This window comes from Eretmochelys imbricata, chromosome 2 (genome assembly GCF_965152235.1).
Source record: "Eretmochelys imbricata isolate rEreImb1 chromosome 2, rEreImb1.hap1, whole genome shotgun sequence".
Classification (NCBI taxonomy): domain Eukaryota; kingdom Metazoa; phylum Chordata; order Testudines; family Cheloniidae; genus Eretmochelys; species Eretmochelys imbricata.
The window spans coordinates 261707437-261729620 of NC_135573.1; the positions used below are offsets into that span (position 1 = coordinate 261707437).

The 22184-nt window shown below is 44.1% G+C and overlaps 1 protein-coding gene across 1 annotated transcript; it reads right to left on the reverse strand.

The window, feature by feature from the left end:
* Positions 1 to 86: 86 nt before the first annotated feature.
* IBA57 (iron-sulfur cluster assembly factor IBA57) lies at positions 87 to 12512 on the reverse strand. The gene is made up of 3 exons (XM_077808458.1): positions 12095 to 12512; positions 8832 to 9178; positions 87 to 5276 (listed from the first exon to the last, which is right to left on the reverse strand). Exons 1-3 carry the CDS (start codon positions 12439 to 12441, stop codon positions 4882 to 4884), a joined length of 1089 nt encoding a protein of 362 aa, XP_077664584.1. The 5' UTR covers positions 12442 to 12512; the 3' UTR covers positions 87 to 4881.
* Between the last annotated feature and the right edge of the window lie 9672 nt (positions 12513 to 22184).

The window sequence follows — 22184 nt, forward strand, 5'->3', positions numbered from 1 at the left end:
CCCTTGGTAACATAAAAGCCTTTCACATATTAAGAGGCAGTAAGAAATGTGTGTATGTAGCTGAAATAATAGATACGGCTCCCATGAAAAGAAGAAACTGTGTTTATTCCTGGTGCATATACAGTAGTACCATATAAATATTCTGAGAAGAGCCTGCGCAATTGGTGGCGGAGGGAAAAGCTTTTCTTGACAAACCAGCATAAGCATATTCTACACAGTCTCTCCTTTGTCACATTCAGAGAATCCAGAAAGTCTAAAGCACTACAGATTAATTTCTAGTTCAAGCTTAAAAAAACAAAACAAAAAACTCTATAAGCAACCTAAGAACTGACTGATACTGAGGAATCTTACATAATCTAAAAAGACTGCACTAAAAAGACTCTTCAGGGACTCATTCCTATGTCAATACCACAGCCAAACAATTCTTCAATCACACAAAATATCCTTGCCCAAAATAAATGAAAATAGAGGCCTTTTTTCATTTTTTTCCTTCGTGGGTAAGTAGCCAGGCATCACTTATATGTCTCATTGATGGATTTCATGACAAGACTTTCAGCAAAAATAGAGTAATTATTATTTGACTAAGTTTATTTGACCAAGTTTGGAAATTAACAGTCTGTTTGATCTCTCACTTAATAGGTAAACAAGAAGGTAGCCATTTCGAGCTGCGTCAACATTTTTTAAAATGTAACCCTAGAAAACAGTGTCTAACTTTTGCTGACTTTATAAACAATTTTATGTAACAGGCTAAATTGGACTTTTATTACCTTGGACAACTTGGAGTACTTCTGCACAACAGTACACTCATCAAGATTAACACTTGGGTTAAGTTTAGAAAAGCTTGGATGGAACACTTCAAATGGGAGCTGCCAATAAACATTTTAATAACAAACAAACAAAAAAGGTAACTTATTTCACAATGATAATTAGATTTTTAACCCTATCTGTAACTGAAGAATACTGGGACAATTGCTGTCATTGAGGATTCCTTTTATCTTTTATAGTCCCAATTCCTCTTGTGCCTTAATAGATGCTTTTATTTTTAAATATTTAACACACATAATATTACTTCTTGGAGGGTTTTAAAAATGTTAGACAAACACATGTCAGGGATGGTCTCAGTGCAGGGGACTGGACTAGACTGAGGTCCCTTCCAGTCCTACATTTCTATGATTCTTTATCAATTTTCTTATATCCCAAAGGCATTTTAGTTTTGTAGCGTCAGAATGATGACTGTCAGGCAAACTTGGCACTCATCATACACGGTTAATAAGACAAGTCTTCAAGATCAGTGCTAGTTAAAACACAGGTAGTTGTACTGGCATTAAGAAGGGAGGCACAACAGTGGCCAAGAGATTGCAGCTACTACCCCCTGCTCCTGTCCAATAGTAACGGGTAATCTTTAAAGAAAAACCGATTTTTTTTTTAATTAAGAAAAATGATGATCCCAAACTGCACTTGGAGATTTATATAAAAAGCACAAGGAGCTGCCTTACTGACCACCTAAAACAACCCTTCTTGTGCACCTTCTTGTAATTTAAGGTATTAATGATATCATCCTTTGCAGGAGAAACAGCAGAAAGTGAACTCGGTCTTGACAGGTAACAAGCCTTCCAGTTTATCTTTAACTTCCTGTTCTGGTAGGTAGAGGATGTTTAATTTAACATGTTGACATTGATCCAGAATGGGCTAAGACCACATTGACTACAGTGGGCATATGAGCAGAACCCTTCTGTGAAGACAAGCACATCTGCCAACATAACGTACTACTATCACTGAAAAATAAAAGACCTTTGTCTGTGCAACTCCACCTAACCTACAGGCCAATCACACAGAAGCACCAATATTAAATCATTGACATAGCTAACTTTTAATGAGTAATTCCACAGATTTCTTTTACAGCAAGCCTGAGGAGTTTTAACGAATATAAGCATTTTTCATACACATTTCACTTCACAGTAATGGCTACAGCAAGGCAATGATGAAATGCTCTTTGGACAATGGTTATTTCAAACAAATATTAAACAGGGCTAGTTCATCATCTTGGGCCCCTTCCAGACCCATTCAATCAGGACCCTACTCATTCATCCCCCTCACTCCTCTTCCCCACACCTCACTTCTGAGTTCACATTATTTACTTAAAAAAAATACACACAGCTTCTATAAATTAGTTTAGGGTTAGAGGGAGTGAGGAAGAGGAGGCCCTGAGTGGGGTGGGGGGGAAGAGGTGCAAAGATGGAAAAAGCAGCAGTAGCCAACATGAAGTAGCAGCAGTCAAAGGGGCCCCAAATTATTGGGTGCAGGTTTGAGCACCCAGGAAGTAAGGTGACTAGAGAAACCCTCAGTAAGAGCCAGAAGCAGGGACTAACCCGAAGGCCTTGTTTGGGGGCCACATGAAGCTGTTGGGAGGATGGGGGCAGTAGTGAAACAGGGAAGAAAGTGCGGGCCTGGAAAACCCCCTAGTTTAGGGCAAAAGAGTTAGACAGCTGGGAAGAACAGGGCATGGAGTGTGGGTGGCAAGCAGGCCTCAGATCCATAGGGCACTGCACAGGCTCTACTCAGCATTTTCTTATCAAAGGCAGGATTGTTACTCCCTCATGCATATTTGTGGCACTGTCCCCCATCCCCCAGAGAGAGCCCTCTATGGGGCTGAGATTCATGTTGGCAGGGAAGGAGTGGACATCTCACCTTGGGGAGGGGACATGTCCCTTCATTGGCTTTGAAGAGATTGTGTGGGAACAGTCATACCGCCTGGGGTTTTGGCTGCCTCCTGAAGATTTTTGGCACTTTTTTTTTTTTTTTAAGAATCACAAGGCACATGGTCCTAATATTTTATTTATGTGTTCTTAGTACCTTTATTTAGGCTTGTCTACACAGAAAGTTGTACTCTTTTAACTATTAACTATACTTGTATATTTAAAGTGGTACAACCTCCTTAGCATGGCTACACTTAGACCTGGTGTACACTAGAAAGTTTTGCCAGTGAAAGTTTCCTTTTGGCAGCACAGTTTTGCATACGTCTATACTCAGGCCTCATCAACACTACAAAGTTAGGTCAGCTCAACTATATCACTCAGGACTGTGAAAAATTTTACATCCTGTGCGACATAGTTAAGCCAACCTAGGCCCCAGTGTAGACAGTGGTAGGTCACCAGAAGAATTCTTCTGTCAAACCTACCTACCACCTCTCAGAGAGGGGGATTTACTACATCGATAGAAGAACCCTTTCTGTGGCTGTAGCAAGTGCCTAAAACTACAGTGGCACAGCTGTATCACTGTAGCATTTCTAGCATATACGTACCCTTATTTGTGATTTCTGCCAACCAAAACCTCAACATTTGCTGACAAATTTAAACCAATTATACTGGTATAAAGTTTATATCAATATAGTTTATTCCCATAAAGGATGAGGAAGGCATCTTTATACAAGTATGATTGTGTGCAGACTAGGAGTTGTATCGGCGTACCTATTTCAGTAAATATCACACCCCGACATGAACTTGTGCATAGCCCAGGCCTTTATTACCAGTATCCTGGCCATGGCAGGGCAGCTGTGGGTATACTATTGACCATTGTGCTCCCTCTGCTGACCTTGCAACAGTAGAGTACATACTGATATTACATCATCTGCATACATTGCTCGCCCATGTGGTCAAGTATTAAAAGCAAAATTCTTATTTCAAATGCAAACAGAGTACAATCCATTCCTATTCCTTCAGAGAGAGTTAACAGTAATGACAGAAAAAGCTCTCATCAATCAGCAATTTAGGAGCGGTGCAGAAAGCCTGATGCAAGGAACGTTCAGTGAACATTTTAGCCAGAGTGTAGCAAAAACACACGCTATTGAAAGAAATGGGCAGCACACTGCTATTAAAAAGCCTTACAATACCACAAAAATAATCCGATATAAAAACATTTGACACATACTGTGATAAAATTCCTATTCCCACTTCCCCTTTCAGCATTTCAATATATGCAGCACTATATTCAGAATAAGTTTTGATCCATCCAATGGAGGGCAGCAGGTCCCAGATCCAGCACCACCCAAATAAACCCAGGGCACCTCACATAGAGTAGGGGCTGGATTCCTTGGCAGCCCCACTGGACTCCTTAATATTCCTCACCCATGCCAAGCCTCCTCCCTCTGCCCCAAAGAGACTCTTCAAGCTATATGTAACCATCCACTATGTCATGGGAGGAAACCAAAAACTCCCAGCAAAGCTCCCAGACACAGAGCTGGGGAGCAGTGTCTCTGTGACAGGCTCCTCTATGGTTCCAGAGCCCACGGAAGTCCCTCTCTGCAGAGCTGTGGGTCCTCGGTTTTGGGTGAGCTAATCAGCTAGTGGAAGTCAGTATAGAGATCTCCTCTGTACCATGCAAATTCCCATGGGACTGATACAACCAGCAATAATTGGCCTGTCTTCACTCTCTTTCAGAGAGGGAAGTATGGTACAGGTCACAGAGGGAGAGGATGGGCCACAAGAGTGCTGTGGCTGGGTCTTCAGGAACAGAGCCTAGTTGCCCAGCACAGCCCAAGTCTCCTTAATCTCCCTCCCCATACACCTCTCCCTTAAGGGGAAGCAAGCAGCAGAAACTCCTGCTCCTGAACTTTACAAGACTTTGCTGAATATTTCTCTGCTCTCCTATGTGCTTCTCCACTTAGCCCTTGATTTGTCAATGACTCGATGATGCATCAGGTTCCTTCTGCCTTTTGGCCCAGTTCCCAAGGACCCTTTTGTAATACACACTGCTCAAGTGCTGCAAATAAAAGGTAAAGACAAAGGAAGGCATGATGGAAGGGAGTGAGAGAGTGAATGAATTTCCCAGCCTATCAGACAAAGTTTGTTAAGTAAGGCAGATGTGCCACACAGGATTCCTCATTTATTTGTTGGTAGTTTTTGGCCACCAGTTAGGTATAGATGCAGTAAGGTTCACACTAGTGTCGCCTGGTAAACTGATATGAAGTGGCTCATTTATGTTAGCTAATCGCAGCAAAGCTATGCCAAGTTCATCTCCACCAGCGCGGTACTTGCCAGCTGACTTTCCCGATTCAGTTAAGATCGCAGCACCCTCGGGAATGCTTCCCAATGGCAAAGGAGCTGAAAGCTGCACTGGCAATAGGCGTTTGCGGATGACACCCATGTGGTGGGTCCTGGCTGTTAACTCCTGCCCAATATAACAGCCTTTGGTAAAACTGATGCCATTCATGTAGGCCAGGTTGGATTCCAGTGGCAAGGCTACTCTTGGGGGAATGTCTTTTACACCTTCAGCTATTCCTGGGGGGAAAACAGAAACAACTGGTAAGTTTTGTCAGGCTCTCACAATATATAGCACTTTTAGCATCCATCTTGTTCGCTGAAAACTGTAATTTGGAAAAAAAAAAAAAAAGTAGAAATAGTTTGAAGTTATTGGTTTTTCAATACTTTGGTTGGAGACCCAAGTTGAAAACATGAGTCATAACTGAGCAGGGCTAGCAAATGCTGATTTAAAAGGTGAGCCAAAAAGCTGTATCAGAGCCTGATCTGCTGACGTTTTGAGCATTCACAAGCACACTACTGAAATGGAGGGCAGTCAAAACCAGGCAGTCAAAACCTGGACCCAAATGAACTTGTATACATTTAATACAAAGGGCCATATCCTGCTCACCTTAATCACATAAGTAGACTTTAGGGTCAAAAAAAGTGTTATTTTTGGTCAAAAGCTATGTAATAAACATAGGATGGTCAAATGAAAATACCTCTTCAGCAAACAGACCAATTATATGTTTTATCTTAAAAGTCAGGGCATACAGAGAAATAAAAAACATCAAATTAGTTAATAACAGCTTTATGGAAACATTAGTATTTTCTCCTTTTTGACAATATAAATAACTTCTGATGACAGATTAGTAAAGGAAATACTCAGTGTGGGTCCATTAAAAACTATGCACCCATCTTCATTATGACCACAGATTCATTATACTGTAGGAGCTCAGACTCTAATATATTAAATACTTAAGGTAAAAATATAGTTTAACTGAAGTATTTCCTGTTATTATCCAATAGTAGACTAATTTTCAGTAGGAGCTTCAGGTGCTCAGTACCTATGAAAATTAGGCCGCAAGTCCTCTTCTTTATTTTTTAAACCTAGAACTGTGGTTAAGACAGGCTCTGATACTGTCCTGTAATCTGATTTGGAAGGGCAGACCCTGTAAAGTTTAAGGCCAAAAGAGGAGAACTAGATCATCTAGTCTGAGCTCCTGTATATCACAGGCTATTAAATATCACCCAGTTATCCCTGTATTGCTCCCAATAACTTATGTTTGACTAACGTGTATCTTCCAGAGAGGCATCCAGTCTTGATATGAAGACAACAAGAGATGGAGAATCCAGCACTTTCCTTAGTAGTTTGTTCCAGTGGTTAACCAGCCTCCCTCACTATTAAGTTTGTGCCTTATCTTCAGTTTGAATTTGTCTGGCTTCAGCTTCCAGCCATTACTTCATATTATTGCCTTTCTCCACTAGATTACAGAGCCCATTAGTACCTGGCATTTCCTCCCCGTGAAGATACTTATACACTAATTGTGTCACCTCTCCATCTTCTTTTTGATAAACTAAACAGATTGAGTTCTAGGACTCTTGCTAGTAGACATTTTTCTCCAGCTCTCAAATCATGTTTGTGGCTCTTTCATGCAGTCTCTCTAGTTTTTCAAAATCTTTTAAAATATGTGGACAACAGTATTCCCGTGTTGGTCTCACCAATGCCAGACATGAAGGCAAAATCACCTCCCCACTCCTGCTCTCTCACTACTCTCCCTTATACTCAAGGATTACGTTTGTTTACTTTCCAGGATGCAGTCCCCCATTTTGGAAATATGGCCTACATTCCGTTTCTCGATGTCTGACTTCATATTTGGCTGTTTTAAAATACCTTTTGTTTGAATGTGCCAAGCTTACCAAGTGCTCCAGATCCAGTCTGTATGACTGCCCTGTCCTCATCATTGTTTATCTCTGTCAATCCTTGTGTCGGCCACAGCGATTTTATATTTACTTCCAGATCAGTGATAAAGTGTTGAATAACACTGGGCCTAGCACGAATCCCACTAGGACCAACCCCATTTAGTGATGATTTCCCAGTGACAAATACTTTGCAATCTGTCTGTTTGCCAGGTCTTAAGCCATTTAATTAGTGCTTTGCTGACACTGTATACTGCTCACTTTTCTACATCAGAATATCATGCATTACTAAATCAATTACCTTACAGAAGTCAACCACACTTGTAATCTCATCAAAGAATGAAATCAGGTTTGTTTGACGAGACCTATTTTTCATAAAACCACATTGACTGGCATTAATTATATTCCTATCCTTTTATTCTTTATCAATTGAATCTCATTTCAGATTTTCCATTCATTTGCCTAGGATTTGTCAAGCTAACCAGCCTATAGTTATTCAGATCATCTTCCTTGCCTTTTTGGAATACTGGCACAACATCAGCACTCTACCAGTCTTCTGAAATTGCCCTGGCATTCCGAGATTAATTAAAAATTCACATCAGTGGGCAGAGCTCTTCATCCCACTGTTTTAGGACCCTTGAGTTCAAGTTATCCAGGCCGGTTAATATCTAGTGGATGATGATTAATATCCTCCTTAGCTACTAATAGAATGTAAAGTACTTCATCAGACGTATATGATGCAAGTACACCATTCTGCTTCTTTCCAAATACAGAAAATAATATCTATTGAACATTTCTGCCTTTTCTGCATCATTATTAATAATTTTACCATCTCCATCTATGGGCTTATACCATTTCTTGGATTTCTTTTGTTCCTAATATATTTGATTTTAAGTAAAATCTCCTTATTGTCCTTAGCCCTGCCAGCCATAGATTCTTCCCTGATGACTCTAACTCCCCTTATTATCCGCACTTAATAACAATAAATATAAATTAGAAGTTATCTATTCCTCCTTTTTCCTTTGGTTATATGTTGCTTTATTTATAATTACTGTCTTTGCTCTGCAGCTGAACCAGGATAGACTTTTGGCCAAAATTGTCCTTTTTCTTGATTGTGGAATCGTGGCTTTTTGGCCATCTAATAAACTGTTCTTAAAGAACTCTCAATCTTCATTCACATTTCTCTGTCTAAATTTTCCCTTTCCATCAACTTCACTCATAATTTTCCTCAGCTTTGGGAAATTAGCCCCTTTGAAGAACCAAGAATATATACTACATTTCTCCCTTTGCCCACATTAAATGCAACTTCCTGTCCAGTGATTTGTTTCATCTGATGCCTGGCTGGAGTCCCATGGAAGTCAGTAGGGCTCTGCATGGGCACAATGGTGAACCCACACACATGAGATTGCAGTATCTTAGTTACCAACTCAAAGCAAATACATATCGCTTTGATCGTAAATTTCTTTATGAATCCAGTCATATATTTTTACTAAACAGGCCAAGTTTGATTGTTTTTTCCCCACAGCAACAGGCAAACAAACAAGCAAGCACAGTTAATATTCCAAAAATAATCAAAATGACTCAAACCACAAAAATGTCTGACCATATGGAAACCAGTAATCCTATAGGCATGCCCACATCCATACATGTATTAAAAACCCCAGCAGCTGGATACTGTATTCAAAATATAGTTATAGTTACTAAATCAAATTTAGTCCAGAAGTATTAAACAAGAGCTGTATTTACTACCCTGTCAGCAAACACATTCAGACATCCAATAATTAGCATTTAACTTCTAGCGTCTTGCATTAGATCTTGAGTATGGAGTTCTCACAGTAACATACATCTCCCTCATTTTGCTAATACACTAGGGTTTAAAACTTAAATCGGCTTTACCTTGTTTGTACCTGTGCCTATGATAATCGCTAATATTTCCTATATGACTTCCAGGGACAATTTCTAGTGGATTTTCCTCTTTGTTTGTAATCAATCTCCAACCCATGACTTCTGCTCTGGGATCAGGAGTTAAAACCAAAGTTTTGTCTGCACATTTATCAAGGATACTGGAAACATCTCCAGACTGTTCCTCTGGGATGACTGCCCACAAAGAGAGATCAAGGCAGGGGGCTACATCTACTTTCCTCCGGATCTTGTACAATTTCAAATGCTTTTGAACAGAATCCAGCATTGAGCAGTCACACTCCAGCAGGATATTTGGTTCCTCTTCTTGACTTTTATGAAGCCTGAAAAAGTAACACATACAACGTTAAAAGAAACAGAAGAAGTAGTTTCAGCAGAGCTTTTTACCTTAATCCTGAGCCAAGTCCAATGATATGCAGAATTTACTGAATGCTACTGGTGCTGATATGGGCGGTACTCAACCTTTTGGACAACTATGAAATATTTGCACCATACTTTTTTCTGTTAAAAAAAAAAAAGAAACCAAACAAAATTGTAAAATCATATAGGAACGGAAATCTAGATGTAGATTCACCAAGTCCCACCAAACCTATCCAAGTTATTCTATTATTGCAAGGTAAACTCCTGCCTTCACTCTCAACGATGCCAGCCATAAGCACCCAATTCTCCACTGCTCTGACAAATGTGTTTTCACCCATACCTGCCCCCCTTCAATGAGTGGGAAAAGACTCCCAGTCCCAGTAAGCCATCATTTTACCCTCCTTCAGAGGCGGATTTGCCATGAAACAAACAGGGCGGTGGCACGGGGACCCCCATGACAGGTGGGTCCCCAAAATGCAGGATAAATCTCATCTGGCAACGTGCCCCCCAGTCCTGGCTGGCAGCACAGCAGGGCTCAGGCAGGCAGGCTGCCTGCATGCCATGGCCCCACGCCACTCCCGGAAGCGGCTGGCTGCTGGCACATTTCTGCGTGCCCCTGGTGGGGGGCGGGAGGTTCCACACACTGCTCCTGCCCCAGATAGTGCACGAAGACCTGCTGCCCCCCCTCCCCAAAAGGGGCGCGCAGAGACATGCCAGCAGCATGGCTAAGGCAGCTCCCTGCCCGCGCTGCCTCCCTCCCTCCACACCACTCCACTCCCAGAAGCAGCCGGCATGTCCCTGCAGCCCCTGGGGGGACTGTCTCCACGCACTGCTCCCGCTCCGAGCGCCACCTCCGCAGCTCCCATTGGCTGCGGCCAAAGGGAGCTGTGGGGCTGGCACCTGCATGCAGCAGCGTGCAGAGACCCCCTAGCCTCCCCTCCCCTGCCCGCCTAGGAGCCGCTGCCAGAGGGGTATGCATGTTGCTTTGGGAGCCGCGCTGCCCAAGGTAAGTGCTACCCCCCTGACCCCTCCTGCACCCCAATCCCCTGCCCCAGCCCAGAGCTCGCACCCAAACTTTCTCCCAGAGCCTACACCCCTCACCCCCTCCCACATCCCAACCCCCTGCCCAGAGCCCACACCCAGCACCCAAACTCCCTCCCAGAGCCCAACCCCCACACCCCCTCTTGCACCCCAACCCCCTGCCCTAATCAAGGTACCTCACTTTATTTTCATTTACTTCCTATTACTTATAATATAGGAGGAGGATGACGGAAAAAATAATGAAAAATGGGGTGGGGGAGATAAGAGAGAATGCCTTTTCCTTGACTGGGTCCCAAGGGAGGCCCTCAAAAATGAGGGTGGCACAGGGCCCCACTAACTCTAAATCCAACACTGCCCTCCTTGAAGTCCCTCCTCAAAATTACGCCTTCCATAAGGTGTAGATTAAACTGTAACCTGATAACAACTAGGAAGATGAAGCCTGTGATCACTACTACTGAACAGCTAAGAACTGCACACATTCTATTATATTAGTTATCCTGTTTCCCCTACCCCGGCCTGCTTGTTCATATCATCCACTTGTTATGGCAACAACTGTATGTTTTTGTACAGTGCCTATCATAATGGGGCCTGATCTCTCTATGCCTTTTATGCACGACCACAATATAAATGTTAAGTAATAAAAATAACTGAGCTGAGAATATCCAAGGGCCCAATTTGTCACTCCTTACAATTATGTTAAGGAGTTGTGAAATGTTGCCATTCTACTCTGGTAGCAGTTTAAACCAAGTTTGCACAGATGTAAATGACTGCATAAGGCAGTGGAAAAATTAGAGCCAATATGTTCGTATATCATCATAGTACATTTTTAGAGTTGGTGCTTCAGTACTATAGTGATTGATGCATTAGGAACAGGCACCTCATTATTACTTATTTACATTGTGCTAATGCGTACAGTCTCCACCCGGCAATCAAGAGTCCATTGTGCCGGCACTATTTACAGATTAAAAAAAAGACATGTAACTATGATAAACTGCATGAAACATCTTGGGGGATTATTGTATGTGAAATGGGAAATACACAAAAATTCTTAAATACTAGTGACAGGAATTACCTCTGAAGAACAGAAGTGAGGGGAGAACAAAACAATACAAATTAATTTAAACTGGGAAAGATGAGACCTTTCATCCACCTTTTTTTTTTTTTAATGAACGAGAAAAGCTGAATTAATGCATGTTGTAGGACTGATATGGCCCGGATCCTGCAAAGACTTACACATGCGCTTGACTTTACACAGTTAGTGGTCCCATTGATTTTAGCATCACTAATGCATAAAGTTGACCATGGACATAGGCAAGTTCAGGCCCTGTAACATTAGCTATACCTAGTTGACATTAAAAGACCACAACCATTTTTCAACAGGATTTTTTCCCCAGCAGTTATGCATAATAAACCATCATTGCAAACGTGAAACAAAGGCATCTCTCCCTCCATGGCATGGGCCAGCAAGTTTATTATTGTAAAGTTGCTTTAATTTGCAGTGGGCTCATGACTTTAGTGACCTTTTTTAAAAAATCACACCAAATAATTTAAGAAGGCCCCAAATGAGCAAGATACTTAAACACACACTTAATTTAAACTGCACCCATTTCCAGGGCTTAATTGTTTTGCTCAATCAGGTCTTAAATTAACTTTGCACGCACCAAATCTGGCCAAGTTATACCATTAGGGACACTGCGTCCACATCTGACTTCACAGCAAGCAAACTCATCAGTTCCCCTATTAGCAAAATAGTGGTACTGACTCTAGCAATGGTCTCTTCCAAGTCTTGCCCATTCCTTCCCCCCCCCCCCCCCACGCCCGCCTTGCATTGGTCTCACCTGTAGAGGATGATATCATAGAGGCACCGGCCCTGCACGTTGAGCGCATGCGTATACTGAGCGCGTGGCGGGGGCGAGCTCTGTGACAAGGGAGCCCCGCCCTCCGGGGAACGGTCCGCCCCACCCGACACCAGCCGCTCCACGTCATTGGTGAGCAGCCCCTGCAAGAAGGTGGCCGCCTCGGGCCCCTGCACGCGCAGGAGCGCGCGGCTGAGCGGGAAGCACCGAACAGCCGCGGGTGGGGGAGGAGCGCCCCCGCTCAGCCGCCTCATTCTTCCGCCCCCACCTACCCACGGGCGGGGGCTGCGGGGCAGACCTAGCAGCGCCGCGCCCGCCCTCACCAACATGGCGGCGGAGGCCCGTCAGGGCAGACCGCCGGCAGCTACCTCTGTCGGACTCGCAGTCGCCATCTTGCGCGTGTCCGGTTGGGAGCGAGGCGGAGCGCGCGGCGGGGGGGGGGGGCGTGGTAACAAAACGCTCCGCCCCCGCCCCATTAACTCCGCCCCTCCCCAGGTAGCCACGCCCAGTGCTCCTTGCGGGGTGGGGCTGTGGGGGCAGGACCCCCACCAGCGAGGGAAGGCCTCAGGCAACCCCTGCCCTCTGTCCCCCCCCACAACTGGTTCACTTCACACCCCCACCCCCACCCCGAGTCAGTATCGGGCCTTGGTGGCTCACTGTTACCCTGACACTGACCCCCGCCTCGTGCAGCAGCAGCCTGCCTAGGTACCAGCTGCTGCTCTGGCGCCTTCCAGAGCGTGGCGGCTGGCCCCGGGAGAGGCTGGCAGACATCCATCGCATGAGCCAGTGTGGGGTGAGACTGCCCCTTCCCAGCAGCCCGGGATGCTGTCCAGCCATACCCCTCAAAGCACTTCTCAAAGGAGCTCAGTATTGCCAGTTGAGAGGTGGGGAAGCTGAGGCACAGAGGTGAGACTCGCCCGAGGTCACCCAGCAGACTAGTGACAGGGCAGGGTTTAGACCCCAGGTCTCCTGTGTCCCAGTCTAATGCTCAAGCTGCGAGGCCGCTAGGACCCAACTTTGGTATAAAACTTGGCACCTGGCCCATACGTAACCTCAACAAAGAGTATATGCTTGGCTTTCTTTGAGTATGTTTGGTTTTTATGTAGTCAGGATTAAATGGCAAAGCCTGTCCTGAGTAGGTGCAGTTCTGACATATACACACTATGTAGAGCTATCTTCCGACTAAAACGGCTGGGATCATCTGTTTGCCATCTTTCTCCTGCTCTCTGGGAATTGATCAGCCATGTGGCAGGGCTTCGAAGAGGAGGATGTGTTTTGGACCTGGAGATTTTTTTTGCGGTTGTTATTCAACATGTTTCTACGTAACTGCTAAGGAACTCAGACATTGATTTCATTGCTAGTAACTCTAGAGCAAGGATATATGGTTGCTGGGCTCACATAAAACCTACATTATTCTCCAGCTGTCAAGGAATTGAAGATCGGGTCCTATTTATATGTCATAGTGCACATATGGAACTGAGGTACGTCTTCTCTAAAGAACAAAGGGAAGTGCCTCAAGTAAAATCAATGTAATATTTGTGCTATGATTCCTGTGCGGTCAGGGCCTCTCCCTGCTTGTCCGTTTCCATTGTCCCTCTGGATCTTCAATGTATTGCTTAATCTTTTCCAGACCTCTCTGTTGTTCCTTTTAATCACTGGAGCAGGTACATACAAATCTTCCTAAGTACTCAGTCACTAGTACAGTACTAGTACTGGAAAATGCCACCATTCAGAGGGTTAAGCTTTTCCAATGGTTTTTTTTACTGCTCCCTAGCTCTCTGCTGCTGCTTTTCCCTTCTGTTGGGCTCTCTCCCCACTATTCTTTTAAACACCTCTTCCTCATATGCTCCCTGAGTCTTGTTTAATTCTCTCTTTGATTCTGCTTCCTGACTTTCTGCGTTTTAATGCTCTGCAAGTTGCCTTCCTGGATGCTTGACTCTTCATGCTAGTTCTCTGGCATTTCCCAAGCTTTCTGCTGCACTCTAAGCTCTTTGCTACTCCCCCAGGCTTAAATGAAAACTGAGGTTGAACATTATCAACAGCTTCTTTGCTAACACACAGTGGTATTTGATGGTAATGTACAGAATGTTTAATAAGATTGGAATTTGAGTTATGTTTCTTCACTCTGAAATAAAAAAATCCCCTGATGTATGCGTCTTGTCAAAATGATTTGCCAATGTGAAGGTGAGAGCTAAAAATCACCATTCCCTGGCTCATTAATACTAGACTAACTCCAGGGGAAATATATGTGAAGAGCTATGATAGCCTTGCTTTAAACTCCAATGCATTACAGTGGAATTCATCTCCCAGATTTAAAAAAATGTTATTGAGTCATCTCTAAAGGCTTACACTCTGTTCCTCCTCCCCCTGCCCCAGAAGCTTATTCTCTGTTCTTCATACCAAGGCTCAGAACACATATGTTTAACTCAAGACAGCAAAAATTACCTGACTGAAGTTTTGCAGCAAAAGTTATCCCTTGTGATCTCAGCTGTATAATGAGAGGAAAAAATTTCAAAACTGGAAAAAAAGACAAAACTAATTTATTAGAACTATCAGAAGCAACTGAAAAGGAGGACTTGTGGCACCTTAGAGACTAACAAATTTATGACAGGTTTCAGAGTAACAGCCGTGTTAGTCTGTATTCGCAAAAAGAAAAGGAGTACTTGTGGCACCTTAGAGACTAACCAATTTATTTGAGCATGAGCTTTCGTGAGCTACAGCTCACTTCATCGGATGCATACCGTGGAAACTGCAGCAGACTTTATATATACACAGAGAATATGAAACAATACCTCCTCCCACCCCACTGTCCTGCTGGTAATAGCTTATCTAAAGTGATCATCAGGTTAGGACATTTCCAGCACAAATCCAGGTTTTCTCACCCTCCACCCCCCCACACAAATTCACTCTCCTGCTGGTGATAGCCCATCCAAAGTGACAACTCTTTACACAATGTGCATGATAATCAAGTTAGGCCATTTCCTGCACAAATCCAGGTTCTCTCACTCCCTCACCCCCCTCCAAAAACCCACCCCCATACACACACAAACTCACTCTCCTGCTGGTAATAGCTCATCCAAACTGACCAAACTAACAAATTTATCTGAGCATAAGCTTTCATGAGCTACAGCTCAGTTCATCGGATGCATTCCGATGAATTCCACGGTATGCATCCGATGAAGTGAGCTGTAGCTCACGAAAGCTCATGCTCAAATAAATTGGTTAGTCTCTAAGGTGCCACAAGTACTCCTTTTCTTTCTGTGGAAGTGAGTACACAAGCCAGCACTTTTCTTTTACCGGTTTACTATCATGTTGAAACTGACAGCGCAAAAACTCTGCAAGTGTAGACATAGCCGAAGTGTCAGCTTCACTCTGCATTTCCCAGCCTTCATCTCTTTCAGTCAACCTCTTGAATGCGATGTTGGCTGAGTTAGTTTGTATTTAAATGTAAATTATGTCGGTCCCAGCGTGAATGCAGAATCAGCTTTTACAGTTACACCACAAGAGCCTTAGCTCACAGTGTCACCTGGGACCTTGTGGAGCTGATAGGACAGAGTCCCACAAACTGTGGGGTGTGCCCCCCTAAGGGGGAATGGAGGAATGTTCAGGGGGGCTTGGGCCAGCTCTCACAGGGGGCAGAGAGGGAGTGCAATGCTGAAAATTGTGGGCACCACTGTGATAAGAGGCATATCAGGGCTGCAGCCACGCGTGAGCTTCACAATGCTAGTGTTCCACTGAACTCAAAGGCATAAAAGAGAATGATCCTGCAGGTGCTGAGTGCATCTCCCCTCCGCTGCTTGATGGGGAGCAGACCTTGACCTTAAATGGTGCATAGCCCTTGTATTGGTGTAGGAGCAGGATTTTATAATCGTACTGTGAGAATTAACGTATGATATGATTTCATCCTTCCAGCCACCCTTTTTGAATAGCAGAAAGGAATGACCCTCTGGGACATTGGTAGAAATGCATCTGACAGACTGCCAGTGTCTATACTGATGTTAAGGCAGGGACAGACCAGAACAATCCTTATGACTGATTATGGTCACCCTTTTGTTTTAGGATAAGTTATAATGTCTACTATGAAAAGGAGTACTTGTGGCACCTTAGGGACTAACAAATTTATTTGGCATTAAGGTGCCTAAGAGCATTAAGGCTCTAAGGTGCCACAAGTCCTCCTTTTCTTTTTATGAATACAGACTAACACAGCTGCTACTCTGAAAAATGTCTATGGTTTCCTATATGTATTACAAATTAGGCACTCTAGTTAAATATACATGTCTTGGTTTAGTAAGTAAGAGACAAGATCTTGTATTGTGTCTATGTTAAGGAGATTAGAGGAACATTGAAGGCCTGGGCCCCTATGTGAATTGTTTTGATTATAAGATTTAGGAAGGCTTAATTTACGTCTTGCTCAAAAAACTGACACTATGTGTATTCTCAAAGGTCTCTGTAAAAGACTGTTTGTGTGAATGAGGAATGTATGCATCAGGAAAAGATAAGGTGTGAAGGCCATTGTTATAGCCAGATGGTCAAGGAAGGATGAAGAGACTTAACAACACCACAGAACCATCAACGTGCATCCATAATGAAGGAAGGGCAGACTGATGACCCTGAGGTGGAGGCTGGCACCGCTAAAGACAATTGATTAAATCAAAACCAGGTCAGGATGACCCTCTCAGATGTGTTTTGGAATGTTAACATAGAAAGATACACCAATTAAGATTACAGACCTAAAAGTAAAAAGAAAAGGAGTACTTGTGGCACCTTAGAAACTAACAAATGTATTTGAGTCTCTAAGGTGCCGCAAGTCCTCCTTTTCTTTTTGCGAATACAGACTAACACGGCTGCTACTCTGAGACCTAAAAGTGAAAAGAAAAGGAGTACTTGTGGCACCTAAGAGACAAACAAGCTCACTTCATTGGATGCAATTCTTCAACAAAAAACCTTCAAAAACAGACTCCAACAAGAGACTGCTGAATTGGAATTAATTTGAAAACTGGGTACAATTAACTTAGGCTTGAATAAAGACTGGGAGTGGATGGGTCATTACACAAAGTAAAACTATTTCCCCATGTTTATTTCCCCCCCCCCACTGTTCCTCAGACGTTCTTGTTAACTGCTGGAAATGGCCCACCTTGATTATCACTACAAAATGCCCCCCAACCCCCACCCCGCTCTCCTGCTGGTAATAGCTCACCTTACCTGGTCACTCTTGTTACAGTGTGTATGGTAACACCCATTGTTTCATGTTCTCTGTGTATATAAATCTCCCCACTGTATTTTCCATTGAATGCATCCGATGAAGTGAGCTGTAGCTCACAAAAGCTTGTGCTCAAATAAACGTGTTAGTCTGTAAGGTGCCACAAGTCCTCCTGTTCTTTTTGCGGATACAGACTAACACGGCTGCTACTCTGAAACCAATTAAGAAGTAACTGGTCCCAAACTGACACAGCAAAATCCAGACTATCAGAACAGGGTGCTTGGCCATGGGACTTTGGGTTCGTCTTGCCACACTCCAGGAGCATCGGAACGCGACCGACAGAGCCCTGCTCCCCTCTGCAACCAATCTGGCTGGCCACTGGATTGATCCAGACTCTGGACTGGTAACTATAAACATCAACTGGCGGGACTGTGTGCATGGTGGGTGGGTGTGATTGAAAAACATATGCTAACTCTTGTATTCTCAATAAATGCGGCATGCTGCTTTCTCCCCTATAAAGATCCTGTGTGCTTCTTATAAGTATAACATTGGCCCTCTGCAACAGGGGTGAATTTCCCTCTAGAGTAGTTGCCATTGTGTGCCAGCATTAGCAACATAACAGAGCAACATCTTGACCATGACCACAGGCCACAGCTTTCTCTGGCATGCAGCCTTGTCCGGTTGCAACAGATTTGTAGCTATGATGGTTTTGACTCCCTTTTTAAATGGCTAGCCTTGAACTGCAGCCAGATTCCTCCCATTGCCCATTTTTGAAGAGCATAGCTTTTTCCCTCTCGTTCAATGAAATGTTATCTGGCTTTTAATTCTGGTTAGTGTACGGGCTGTTCCCAGATGAAAGCAGACACTTGTTAGGCAGCTGTGTAAACAGAAAAAAACAATGTTGAGAAGAAAAAAAACCCCAGCCTGCGGATGTGATTTTAGGTGACCTTGGACACTCCAACAGACACATTCTGCTGGGTTATTAGCATGAGTTAGCAAGGTTCTAGCCAATGTGGAAATGCCAGCATTGGTAATGAGGGTGAACACTGGCAAGGAGAGGCAGGATGATGTGTTTAAAGCACAACATGAGAGCTGGACATACATGAGATTTTTTTTTATGTGACTCCTTGCCTCAGTTTCTCCACCTGTAAAATGATGTTCACTGGGGGCATTTTGAGTCTTAACTGAGGGCAAAGATCCAGATCTTCAAAGTTATTTAAGCTCCTAACTTCCAGTTGAGCTGAGCCAAAGTGCTTCGGGCTCCTTGAATGGAAGGTGCTAACTATGTACAAAGTGTTATAAATGTTGGCAATTGAAAATAGATGGTTCAATATGACCTTGCATGTACCCTCCCCCTTTCTTCGTAGTGAAATGTGTTATGAGCTGCCTTTCTTTTCAGGGATGAAGCTAGGTCTTTATTTCCTACCTTGCATAGAGCTGGGAGAGGGCTTTCTAAAGATTTCAGCAAGCCATAGGAGGGGGAGGAACCCCCTTCCTACAGTTTGCGTTCTATAGTGATGGTGACTTCTTTGCCGCTGCCCACAAGGTGCTTCATCTCCTCCATTGCTTCAAAGCCATCAAACAGCCTAATCCTGCAGGGTGCTGACTCCCTCCACCTATCTCTGTTCTAGAGAATGGCAGGAGCAAATCCTGAGGGACTGCAATTACAATTGACTCTCCAGAAGCCAGGGCAAAGGGGGAATGTCATATACTGTATTTGGAATCACTATCAGTCTTAAATGCAAGGGGTTTATTGAAGAACACAGCTCTAACTACTGACAAACACATTGTCCTTAGAGGCTAAAATTTATTTGGGCATAAGCTTTCATGGGCTAAAATCCACTTCACCAGATGCATGGAGTGAAAAATACAGTAAGCAGTATATATATCACAGCACATGAAAAGATGGGAGTTGCCTAACCAAGTGGGGGTCACTGCTAACGAGGCCAATGCAATCAAGGTGGATGTCGCCCATTTCCAACAGTTGACAAGAAGGTGTGAGTATCAGCAGAGGAAAAATTACTTTTTGTAGTGACCCATCCACTCCCAGTCTTTATTCAGGCCTAATTTGATGGTGTCCCGTTTGCAAATTAATTCCAGTTCTGCAGTTTCTTGTTGGAGTCTGTTTTGAAGTTTTTTTTCGTGAAGAACGGCCATTTTAAAGTCTGTTATTGAGTGTCCAGGGAGGTTGACGTGTTCTCCTACTGGTTTTTGAACGTTACAATTCTTGATGTTTGATTTGTGTCCATTTATTCTTTTGCGTAGAGACTGTCCGGTTTGGCCAATGTACATGGCAATGTACATGGCCGGGGTGCTGAGTCAGGGCCACACCTTGTGGCTTGGCCCCACTCCAGCGCTCCGGACTGGGCTTAGGGTCAGGAGCTGCACCACGCGGCTCCCAGAAGCCACAGCATGGCCCCGCTCTGGCTCTTATGCGCTCCAATGGCCCCCTCTGGCGCTCCAGTGGGAGCTGAAGGGGCAACACCTGTGGACGGGGCAGCATGCAAAAGAGCCGCCTGGCTGTGCTTCCACCTAGGAGCCTGAGAAGGGACATGCAGTTGCTTCTGGGAGCTGCTTGAGGTAAGCACCACTCAGAGCCTGCACCCCTGAGCCTCTCCCCATGCTCCTGGCCCAGCCCTGATCCCCCTCCCGCTCTCCGAACCCCTCGATCCCAGCACAGAGCACATTCCTGCACCCCAAACCTCTCATCTCCAGCCCCACTCCGGAGCCAGCACCCCCAGCTGGAGCCTCCAATTTTGTGAGCATTCATGGCCAGCCATACAATTTCTATTCCCCGATGTGGCCCTTGGGCCGAAAAGTTTGCCCACTTCTGCCCTAAAGGCTCAATCCTGTTAAGTACTGAGTGCCCTCAACTCTGACTGAGATCACTGGGGACTAAGAGCACCCACTCCCTTGCAAAACTGTCCTCTAAAAGTGAGTTGGTTAAAGCAAAAACTGATCTAATCTTGAGACACAAGTGCCAAAAAACTTTATTGCTGGGGTTACTCCAGCGATTTCAGTGGGATTAATCTGGCAGCAATTGGATTAGTATAGGTGAGAATCTGCCTTTCAGTATTCTCTCTCTCCTGTCCATGTGCATAAACACTAATTCAACCCTGCATTGCTCCACTTGGTTTTAATGGCGTAATGCAGTGGTGAATCAAGCCCACAGATTTTTCCCAGCCATCTCTCTTTTCCATCACCTCTCCAGAACACTAGAGAGCTAATGGGGGAATTATGATAAGCAATGGGCTAGGATTTTCAGCCAAGTAAGCTGGTGGCATTTGATTTACTCAAATGCAAAAACTACTTGCTGCACCGACCCTTATCGTCTGTTACCACTTTGATCGTTCCTCCTTCTTGGCTAGGAGTGACAGGAGAGCGCAGTTCTTTCCTGCTGGGGCACTTTCCTGTCAGTGCTTGCCATCAGCTCTCATTTTTCATCCTGCAGCACGTGCCTCAGCCTTCCAGTTCTTGGGGACTTAAAAAAAAAATGGATTAACCTTTTTTTTTCTCTCGGGTCTCAGCCAGCTCTGAGCCCAGAGAGAATCATGCTTTGCTAGGGAGCTGTTCTGCTGAACACTGATGTTTCTTGGGCTAGATACTGCCACCCTTACTCACGCAAAGTAATACCTGACTCTGCAAGTACGCCATCTGATAACAATATACTACACTAGGCCAGGTTTTGCCATCAATGTAGAGTTTAGGCCTGATCCTTTATGCTTCAAGCAATAAGCACGGCATTATATAGCCTTAAAGGGGGTCACTTCCTTCCATGTATGAAACAAACCCATTGAAACTATTTCCAATCCTTTCTCTTTTGCTGCCTTTGAATTCACTGGTTTAATGCAACATGTACAGAACACATGCCTGATTGACAGAAATGCCTGACTGTCCCTTTGTAGCTATAGTGTCCGGTAGTGTTCACCAAGTTAACAATATTATTTGTTTAAAAGACCGCTGTCATTGTCCTGTGCTTAGTGTGTGTGGGAAAATGAAATGTACCAGTTGTTGGAATCATACTGGCTAAGCCATGTCTTCCCGTCGTCTGTCACTTTATACGCATCTCTTTAATAAAAGACAACTGGCCAAATCCATCTCTCGTGTAATTCACTGAAGTCAAGGCAAATGCATTGGGGTGAATTTGAACAGTTAGTTACCATTTAAAAATTAAAAAATGGTGGAAATACTCCACTTTTTATAACTCCAAACCAAAGCAAATACTATAAATGCTGCAGGCTGCCTGTCCTACTAGGGATTATATTGCTTTGATGGCAGCCAACCTTTCACAATTCTGTATTCGGGATATAATGGCTTCCAGGCTCGTAATGCCAGTACAACCGCCTGTAGCTTCAACCACCAGGGGTTCAGCCTCCAGGTTTGGTCCTACTAAAGGGGCATCTCAATACTGGGCTCTTGGCAAACCACCCTCCAAGTTTTCCGCAGGCAGTAGGGTAATCTCCAGATGTGTTTGTTCTGTTAGTAAATTCGTCTCAGGATTTGCCACCTCAAACATGTGGCTGCTAGTTTAGACTGGAGAAGAAGGGGGTCTACAAGAGTGTGGAAGAGGCCCACCATCTGTGTTTTAGGCAAATTCTGCTTAGTTACACTGGTGTAAATCAAGGATAACTCTGCCTTAACAGAGCTACCCACTTCTTAATTAGCTGGAGGACAGTGCAGTGACTGAATGATGGGAATTTGCAGCAGCATAAAGCAGCCTGGAAAGCAATGTCTCTCTAACAGGGGAATAGTGCCTGTGTGAGAAGGTTCCCTATCTGTGCTCAGGCTGGCAGAAATGCTCTGGAGTGCTGGGGATCAGAGTCAGGTCACCTGTTGACTCTCTCCCAGGCACGGTACTTTGGCTGCATTGCT